The sequence below is a fragment of the Amia ocellicauda genome, chromosome 8, assembly GCF_036373705.1.
Source record: "Amia ocellicauda isolate fAmiCal2 chromosome 8, fAmiCal2.hap1, whole genome shotgun sequence".
NCBI lineage: Eukaryota > Metazoa > Chordata > Actinopteri > Amiiformes > Amiidae > Amia > Amia ocellicauda.
In genome coordinates this window covers 2,041,251-2,051,763 of record NC_089857.1, presented here as the reverse complement: position 1 = coordinate 2,051,763, position 10,513 = coordinate 2,041,251, and the positions used below count along the sequence as shown (strand labels likewise).

Here is a 10,513-nt window from a genome sequence, read left to right as displayed (position 1 = left end):
AAGCTAACCATATTGTGATCACAATATGGCATTGGTTCTCTAACTAGTGTCCCTCTGACTCTATCTTGGTCATTTGAAAGCAATTATGTTATGTTATGTTATGTTAAACAACAGTTTTGTAGCAATGTGTGAAGAGTGGTTTCAGAGTTTTCTGTAACTTCTTGTTACTACTTTTAACATATTCCCATCAGTGGAGAATAATGCATATCTTGTGTATAGCACCTCCTTCTTTTTGCAGTACATTCCCTAGTGTTGGTTTGCTGTTAAACGTTCTCTTAAGGGAACAAGTGCTGTGTTACACACTTCTCAATCCATCCCTAACCTCTACTACTGTACTGCACTAGCAACACACATGCACATTGCACTGCCTAAACTGTGAACACATACACACACGCCTCACACACATAGACAAACTGCACTGACTTGTGCTCACACACTGCACTGACACACACACACACAAATTCTATTTCTGGATACATGCACATAAATCCTAATCACACAATGCTCTGGTACATGCATGCAGGCACACAGCTGCCTGAACACTGCACCAGCCCAGTGACTCTATAACCAAGGAGACAATGATTTCTCCACAACACAGACATGCTCAGAGCTCTGGGAATTTATGTATTTATTTGTTTGTTTTATTAATATATTTGTTTATGTTTTTATATTTATTTTTGCAAGGATATGCTTTTATTCAAGCAATTACAGTTATAAACATAAATCATAAAATAAAATAAAAAATTGTAAAAAACAAAAACATTGGTAGCATTTTATCATTGTCAAACATTACACTAATAATAACCATAATTATAATAATAAAAAGGAAACACACATACAGAGCCTTGATAGGTTTGTTGCGCCTGTACCATGTAGTAGGAAGTCAAAAGTAAAGTTATATATATATATATTTATATATTTTTAAAAATAAAAGCTGAAATGTCTGTTTAAATAATTAATTAATTCACAATAATCCTCTTAAAGTTATTCACACACAATATCTTGGTATACCATCTTAGATATGTACACATAGATAGCAATAATATTTACATCCAAGTACACTTTTCTGTATTTTTCTACTAGAAGCACATAGCAGCATATTTGACCGCAGAGAGGAGAGAGCCTGCAGACTCAGATGATATAGAGGGAGGGTGTCTGTCTGCACTGAGAGACTGAGGCAGAGCTAGTTCAATGTGCACATACCTCTGTGTCCATATCTCTATCTCTATCCCCTCTGCTTCTTCCTCTCACTTTCTCTGTCACCTGCATCTCATCGGTCTCCTCTCCACCTCTCTCAATGTCTCAAATCCCATCCTTCTCCCCCTGCCACTCTGTATATATCCCTTCTGTACATCTCTGTCCCCTCTCTCTCTTGCCCTCTATCTTTACGTCACCTTTCTTGGTCTCCTTCCCTCTTAGTTTCTACCTCCCTCACCATCTCTCATATACATACTCTTTTGTTAGTGCAATAGCAGCTACCGACAGAATGAGAGGAGCAGTGTAGTGCTGGGGGGGGTGGGGCCACTTTATACATCACCAATCAGGTGACTGTGTCTCATAGAATGACTGGGATGTCAGATGGGATATTTGTTTTCTATTTGCAGAGCCATGCCACATTAGTGTGAGCACCTCCAGACACAACGGCGGGATCACTCTCATGGTACAAACAGTATGGCCCTGTAGGACTACAAAGCACATCTGTTTATCTGTCTGTCTGTCTGTCAGTCCAATGTCCATGCATCCAGTGTCTATAGGAGAAAGGCGTCTGCATGACACACCCAACACTCACACTACCCTCTCTATCACGTGTCTGTCAACCCTGACACAGTGTCTCACTTTGCATCACACACTCACATACACTAGCAGTCACTCATTTGAAAACTCGCACAGACTAACACTCACTCACTCACATTCACTTTCACTACAGTCACAGTATTCAAAGTATTCACTCTTGTTCCATCGCTCACTGGGAGCCAGGACTCCCACCGCCTTTCTCCTATTTTTTCCCCACAGGAAACACCATCAGTAGATTCAGCTACGTACTACATGTCACAAAGCCTTTCTTGTTTAGTTTCATTTTGTTTTGTGTGTTTGTTGTTTAGTTTAAAACAAACATTTAAAGTCCAGCAAAGTTTTTCAAGTAATTCTTAATCTCAGTAGGAGTCTGGTTGTAGCTGAAGTACCCCCAGAGTGATGAACTGTCCTTAACAGTCCAGGTGTGTGCTGTGCAGCGCACTTCTGCTCTCCCCAGCATTGGCTCTCTGTCTGTCTCTGGGCCCAGTACCATCACAGCAGTCTCTCCTCCAACAGGACTCCAGCAATTAACAGACACTTCCTCAGCCCCGCAGTTTGTCTCTCTCTTCCCCATAGGACCTGAAACTGACTGACTGACTGGCTGACTGATGTGGGATAATGGGAATTGGGAGGAATCAGAGAAGAGGGCAAAGACAGATAAGAAGGCAGTCAGCGAGTAGGGTGGGGTCTGGGAAGTTAATGACAAACAAACTCCAGGAGGACAGCAGTATAAAAGGTGAAAGGTGGGGACGGGTGCTAAGTGTGTCAACACATCAGCATTAAGTGTCTGTGTGCCAGAGTATGAGCATCAGTGTGTCAGTATGAGTATGAGCCCAGCCTGGTCTGCTTAGACCCGCTGTGTCCAGCTCCAGTCAGCAGTCCCATTCCTGCACAAGACAGTCTCACATCTCAGAGCAGCTCACACCTTCTCAAACATATTCCTGCTTAGTCATACCTGCTCACACCTGTCCTAGCAGCTGCAGCAATCTGTCTCGAGTACTATCAGCAGCAGTCCACAGCATCCCCAGTCTCCAGCCCAACGGCCAGCACACAGCATGGGCCAGGGCAGTAAGGGTGGGTGTGGGTTTTTTGTTTGAGAGGTGGTGGTAGTGGGAGGATGGAGGGAGGTGTGGCTATATCTCTGTGGACTCAATCCTCTCCAGGCGAGAGGGGCCACTCCAGGGAGGGGTGAGTTGGGTGGGCAGAGGCTTCCTGTCATCTGCGGAGGGGGGCGAGAGCGGGAGCTGGAGTGGTGGGGGGAGGGGTGGCGGCAGACAGGGTAGGGAGGTGGGAGATGGGGAGAGCTTGCTGCTAAGCTGGCCCACCTGCTGTTCCAAAGCCTGATTCTTCTGGTACATCTCCACATAGCTGAGCTGCAGCTGTGCCTGGTACTTCAGCACTCGCTCCTTCTCCCCCTGCCAGGTGTGCCTCTCACGGGCAAAGCTCAGGGCCTGCCTCTCCCTCTGCTGTCTCTCCAGTCTCAGCTCACCCTGTAGCCTCTCCAGCTGCCGCCGCATACCCCCTGCCTCTGCCTGTCTCTGGGCCTTGGCCTCGTCACTCTGCAGGCTCAGTAGGGCATCTGCTGGTGGGGTGGGGGGGCTGAAGGAGGACCCTTCACCCACGTCAGAGGGGCTCTGAGGGGAGGGTGGTAACGCCACCCACCTCCCTGCCCCCCCCAGTTCCCCCAGTGCCTGCTTCAGCCCTAGCACCTCTGCTTCGAACACGCCCAGTTTCTCCCGGAGCAGAGACACCTGTGGCATGAGAGAATCGAGAGAATGGGGGAAGGTTAGTTAATACACACAATCCCATATGGGCTGTTTAGTGTAGTGCACCATTAAAGAAGTCCCTGAATAATTGTTGTATAGAGGATCTGTACAAAATGCACACTGTTACAGCCTCTAACATCATAACACAAGTCCCCAGCTCTCACCTCAGCCAGTGTCCTCTGCAGCTCCCCTTCACAGCGCTCCAGGGCCAGACTCTTGCTGCTATAGGAGTCCTTGAGGCCCAGCACTGCCTCCTCCTTCTCCCGCAGTTGGGCCCCCAGCTCCTTCAGCTGGGTGCGCAAAGACACCATCTCCCCCGCCCGCTGTGTCACCTCTGCCTGTGATTCCCGCAGCTGCTGCTTCAGCAGGGAGATCTCCCCAGACTTCTGACACACCTGGGGGTGGAGGGTGATATTGTGAATGTGATTAGAATGTGTGTGAGATCACAGGAAAGTGTCTCCTCCAGACCCCCAGACCCCTCTGTCCTTGACCTTCTGTCGCATTTCCTCCCGGCATGAACTCCCTTTGTCCTCTTCACCGCTTCATAGTTTGTTTGGCATTATTTTGAGTAATTTAATTCAGTGATCCATTTACGTTTACATTTTGGCCTGGTCTAGGGTTAAAGTCCCCAGTAAACTTAAACTTTTCTACTGACTTAATTAATTTGGTGTAGATTTGTATGAATTTTTGCTAGGTTTGGAGTTCAAGTTTACTTAGGGCTTAAAATGTAGCAGATAACATACACATATAATACAATGGTTATAGTGAAAGGTATCTTCCTTCTGCACTAAAAAGTAGTATCAGAGTTCAGCATTAAAATATACATACCTGATTGAAATGAAGATTTGGGTGTTTAAGTAACATATCCCAATAGATCAATTGGGAATATGAAAATGTATTAAGCTATGTCATAATTAGGAATAAACCATAAGATGCATCTCACTGAAAGGGGGTTTCAAATGTATTTCCTCCTGTAATTCTATGTTTAATAGATATGTGCTGCAACCAATCACAAATAACATAGAGTTCTGTCCATGAGGCTGTGACAGTTATGACACTAATTTGATTAAATATCAAACGTATTTCTCCCCAATTCATGTTGAACAGATTTACTAAAAATACAAAAAACAATTGCAGGGCATGATTGTAATGATTTATTCATCAGGGGGATACAACTGGCTGCTTGTAAAACACTCCAAAATACAGTACCTTTTCAGTTAATTGATAACATAATTTAAAATTACATTTAGAAGTTGCTAGAAAAAATATATAATTCTTTTAAAATATTTTTTAAATTCTTTATAAACATATTTCTATCCTCACATTTTCATCCCACTCTGCCCTTCAGTATGATCTCTCCCTTGTCCACCTCTCCCTCCTACTCTTTCCTCTCCCCTATAGTCTCTCCTTCACCCCCTCTCACCCCTCTCTGCTCACCTCCCACTTGGTCTCCTCCAGGCGTGGCAGGATATCAGCCTGCTCCTTCTTGTAGTCAAGGCACTTTCTCTCCAACTCCTCGCGATGGGCCAGCAGGCTGGCCAGCTCCTCCTGCAGTCGCCGCTTGTCCTGCTGCAAACGGCCCACCTGTGCCTGTAATGCTTGCTGGGTCCTCTGAGCACGACGGGACAGCTGCTGCAGTTTGCAGGCATAGCTCTGGCGCAGGTCCTCCATCTCCCTCTCCCACACGCGCTGCTTCTCCTCAAACACCTGCACGATCGCAGCCTCACTCTGGTCCAGGTTGCGCCGCATGTGCAACACCTGGATATATAAAAGAGAGGGGTAAAAGAAGAGTGAGAGAGGAGGGAGTGAGGAGGGATGGAGGAGGAGAGATCAAGGATGGGAGAATAAGGGAGGGAGTGAGGGGGTGGTATGAGGGAAGAGGGCGGTAGAAGTAGGACAGATGAGGGAAGAAGATGGAGGAGAAAAGGATGGAGAGAGGGGAGAATATATAGGTGGGGAGGAAAGAGCAGGAGAAGGAAAAAGGAGGAGAGAAGTTCAGAAAGCAGATTCTAAGCATCCTCCCTTTGTGTTCCTCTCCTCAAACCCTCCAGTAAAACACCCCAAAACTCATTCCCCTGGGCCTTCTTTCCAATGTCACCCCCTCCACCTACCCTGCCCCTCCTTCTCACCTCCTGCTCCTTCTCCCAGAGGCGGTCCTCCAGGTCATGGATAATATCATCAGAGGAGGGGGAGGGGCGCAGCTGTGGGGCATCACTCAGGTGGCTAAGCCGCTGGCAAGAGGAGGAGCTCTTTCCTGAAGAGGAACGGCCACTATCTGAGGCACTCAGACCGTTTTGGTACCCAGGCTTCTCATACCCACCCCCACTGCCACCCCCGCCACTGCCCCCGCACCCCCCACCTGCCATGCCCAGCCGGTTGATGTGGCTAGTTGAGGCACTGAGGGGCCCCAAAGGGTGGGGGGGGCCATATCCACTGCCAGAGCCTGTGTAGGTGGGGAGGCTAGTCAAAGAGTTCCTGCCTGAGTCAGACAGACCACCCCTGCCACCGCCCCCTGTCTGTCTGTCTCTAGGTGCCCCTCCGCCTGCACTGCCCCCCCCTGGGCTGTCCCGGTGCCCCCCCACACCACCTCCTGAGCCTGAGCTGCCACCACTGCCACCACCCCCCACACTCCGGCCCCCGTTGGTCTGGGGGGGGCACACAAGGTTCTGCATGGAATGGAAACTCTTGGGAACCACAGGCTTGAACGCTGAGGGACGAACCAATCCATCATTATTCTGAGAGAAAGAGGGACAAGGAGAGGGAGAGAAAGAGATTTGTTCAGCAAATGTGTACAGCACAGCATAGCGGCACAAAACGCACTCAGCGCCATACTTTACACACACACTGACACAATCTTGCACTAACACACAGACACTGATACAGATTGACCGACACACACTGGCCGACGCAGAGCAGCACACATTTTGACACTGTGACACAATCAGCTGGAGGCTGGGGTACCTGCTCCAGCTTGCCGGACACGGGGAGGATCTTGGGTGGGTTGTGGTTGTCCAGTGAGGTTGGGCCTGAGCTGGAGGGGGCAAGGCTGGCACTTGGGGGGTCTCTGTACTGGGGTGGGGGCAGGCTGCCTGTACTACTCCCCACACCCCCAACATTACTATTCCTCTCATTGTTGGCAGCCACGTTGTTCCCACAGAGATCCAGGCTGAGGCCACGCTGCCCTGCCCGCCGTAGCTCCCCACTCAAGTACAGTGCATTGCCCACAGGTTGGGGGGGGGTGGAGGAGGAGGAGCTGGCAGTGGTGGTGGGTGTTGTGTGGATGGCGGGGTTGCTGTGGCTGCGGTCCTCTGCAGGGCAACGGCGAGAGGGCAGGCCATTAGGCCGAGTAGTGCCTGGCTGGGTGCGGGTACCCACACTTTTCATGGCGAACTCCTGCTCCCCTGCCACCCCACTGCCCACACTGCCCATGCTGCCTTGCCGGCCAGGGAGGGGGGGGCAGTCACTCAGCAACGGCACTGCCTCCAGCTTCGCCATGGCAACAACAACCAGGGGTCAAAGGCCAGCCAGCAGGTGGAGACACTACATAGGGGAGAGAGAGAGAGTGAGAGAGGGAAGAGGAGAGAGAGGGAAGGGGGATAGAGGGAGAGAAAAGATAAGGAAGAGAAGAAGAGAGAAAGGGGAGAGGGAAAGTCATAGAGAGGTAAAATCATGCTGCATAGTCTGCACAACACTAGTAAAGCAGACTCTTATGATAAGCACACCCTTGCATAGATCTTCTCTCTTGTACAACTTTGCTCCAGTGTACAGCTGTCTCTCTCTCTACCTCTACCTTTACAACGACAACCACATTTAATACATGTAACATCAGGCTAGCCCCTGCTGTCTAAGGATTTGCATGTAGTAAAATATTCCTCAATAGAAAGAGAGATGAGAGGAGCAGCAGTACCAATGTTTTTGTTTTCCCAGCCAATTTCTAATCTCTGCAGCCTACAGTCTCCCAGAGAAAAACACTGTAGTTCTTTTGTCTGTCTGTCTGTTGGTTACTCAATTTGACACAAACAGGGCTCAGTTAATCAGTCAGCCATCTGACTGACTGTAATTTGCTGCAGCATTTTGTGGACAGCACTCCACCCCTCTCTTTCTGTCTCTGCTCCCCCACCTGCCTCTTGCTCAGTCATAAAGGCTGCTGCTCAGGTGTGTGTTTTGGCCCCAGTGCTCAGTCACACTGCCCCTGTCAAGTTTCAGAAGACAAAGAGATGACAACTCACTCCTGAACCTTCTCCTTGAGAATACCCACCCCCCTCGCCCAAATACAAATACAAATAAACAAAAAAACTTTATCAGCATGAAAAGGTTACATCCATTTTACCATTGCATTTATACAGTGGTTCAGAGCTGACGAACAGTGCAGTAAATATAAAAAATATATACATTTAAGGACTTTACAAATATTATGCTATCACTGTCTCAATCTCTCTGTCCCTTTCTGTATTTTTCAAGTAAAGCTTACCACTGTCTGAGCCAGTTCCAAGCTTTCTTTTCTTTCCCCCTTTCCTGTTTTTCTCTTTCTCTCCCACAATCACAATAGCCAGCCCCTTGTGTGTGCTCTGATTGGACAGCTGCATCAGCTATTGGGTGCACCTGGCTCTTGGTTTTCATTAACCCGATGCTGGCTGCTCCGCTGCACTGTTCTTTAATGCAACATTGTTAATGAAATCAAAGCAACAAAACAGACCTATTCTGCTGAGCTTCTGACTCTGAGTTTCAGAGTGTGCACACAGCTGGAAGGAGTGCAAGTTAGAGGAGTAGAGACATGGAAACACTGACTGAGACACCTGCCTTCTTATATTTATTGATTTCCTCCTTTTACAGTCTCTCCTGGACTTTCTGGGAAGTGACAGTGAAACAGTGCAGCAGAAGAACAATAATCTGGGTCCTGACTGACTAACTGAACATTGACCTGGAGATAAGACAGGCAGCACACAGGTCTAAACTCCATTGTGGCTGGCAATGGCTGGCAACACACACACACTCACACTGACACAAAAATATACACACACAACAATATATACACACTGCCTGACATCAGTTAATAAAACATGCATAGACAGCACACAAATCTTCCCTTTTTAAATAATAATCATGAACATGTTTACATTCTCACTGATTTAAACGACAGGCAGAGTATTAGCTGTTAACTTCAATTTAATTTCAACACAGCTCTGAATATATACAGAAACCAATACAGCTCTCGCTGAATCCAAAACAGCTCAGAATTGGACTGAACTGGATGTTGGCTGCTGTGTGCCCAGTACTCTGTAACAACTGTAAGTCAAGGTGAGTTAAGGTATCTCCTAAGAAGTCAATCCATTAATAACAAGTACTTTACATTTTGTTGTGAACAGGTACTAAATTAGCAATTTCTTCATTCATTAGTTACCCCCTGTGTATCCAGCAGGTGCAGCAGGTGCACATGGTTTCCTTAACCTACCTTGTAAGGTGCTTTAGTTATGAAATATCTGGGGCCATTTCAGCCAGTATTTTACTGTACTGTACTGTGATATGCTTGAACCTGAGGTAATAGCCTCTAGTACTGTAATAATGTAACCATCCATCCTCTATTGATCGTCTACTAGACAAAATTATATTTATTATTATTATAGTGTATTATTTTATGTACAATACAGAATAACAGCACAGTGCAAAATAGTACAGTATAGTGTTACTCTATACAGCACAGTGCAGTATATTATAAATTTGTGCTGCTCTATACAACACAGCAGAGTATATTATAGTATAGTTCTTCTGTATTCAGTACAGTGCATTATATTACACTACACTGTTGCTATATAAAGCAGTGTACTTTGTTGCAGTATAGTGATGCTTTATGCAGTACAGTGCAGTATACTATAGTACAGTCCTGTATATACAGTAAAGTGTAGTATATTACAGTGCAGTGCTGCTCTATACACCACCGTGCAGTATATTACAGTATAGTGCTTCTAAATACAGATCAATGAGGTATATTACATTCGAGTGCAATATTGCAGTACAGTCCTGCTGAACACAGCTCAGTACTATGAGAGTACATCATGCCACCCTGTGATTGCTGCTTTGTTAACACGGTGTCTCGGCACGTGCTCACACACCCCCCGCGCCGGCACACTTACACACAAACAGGGATTACATCATCGCCCCCCGCAGATCCCCTGCCGCCCGCACAGCCACACACACGCACGCACCCACGGACACACAGGCTACTCGATCACACATATCCATACATACACACACATACAGGTGCATAATGCACGCATACAATCGTCTCTACTGTCACACGGCACAGAGTACAGAAATAACATCAGAACCCGTGTCTGTAACACAATGGCAGAAACCGCGGGAGGGGCTGTGGGCTCGCCCTGTCCGCCTGAGAAAGGTTCACTGTGCGGACTGGAGACACACTGACAGCCCCTAACTGCACACTCTCACACTGTCATTATACCACAGAAACATTCAAGGTTAAAGCCGCATCTGAAGCTTATTAAGCAACATAACCAACACAACCAGAATATAAATACTTTTCATAAAAAAACATATACACTGTATTTTCTTACTGAATCACATGTTCAGTCGCAGATCCAATGTGCACACACAGGCTGTCACGCAGTGGTGAGTGAAGTGAGAATGAGAGGAATAAAACCGTCTCTCTCTCTCTCGCTCTCTCTCTCTCTCTCTCTCTCGCTCTACTCCCAGCATTACATAATGTGTGTCGACACGCCAGCCCAGTCGTTTCCAGAACGGGATCTACACACTGAGACGCGCAAACCCTCAGCCCAGCTCCATGAACAGGGAACCCTCGATTCCACTCCACTGTATAAAAGAGATACGATTTCTCTCTCGCTCTCTCTCTGCCCCTTTCCCTCTATCCTTCCCCCCCTCCCTTTGCAAGCTCTCCCCATCCTCAGCATCACTGAACAGCCGAGCCCAGCACCAAT

The 10,513-nt window shown here is 47.4% G+C and overlaps 1 protein-coding gene across 1 annotated transcript; it reads right to left on the bottom strand.

Moving 5' to 3' along the window:
• Positions 1-611: 611 nt before the first annotated feature.
• lzts3a (leucine zipper, putative tumor suppressor family member 3a) lies at positions 612-7,095 on the bottom strand. The gene is made up of 5 exons (XM_066711797.1): positions 6,522-7,095; positions 5,690-6,295; positions 4,998-5,318; positions 3,725-3,955; positions 612-3,545 (listed from the first exon to the last, which is right to left on the bottom strand). The coding sequence occupies exons 1-5, from the start codon at positions 7,053-7,055 to the stop codon at positions 2,928-2,930; spliced, it is 2,310 nt and encodes a 769-aa protein (XP_066567894.1). The 5' UTR covers positions 7,056-7,095; the 3' UTR covers positions 612-2,927.
• Between the last annotated feature and the right edge of the window lie 3,418 nt (positions 7,096-10,513).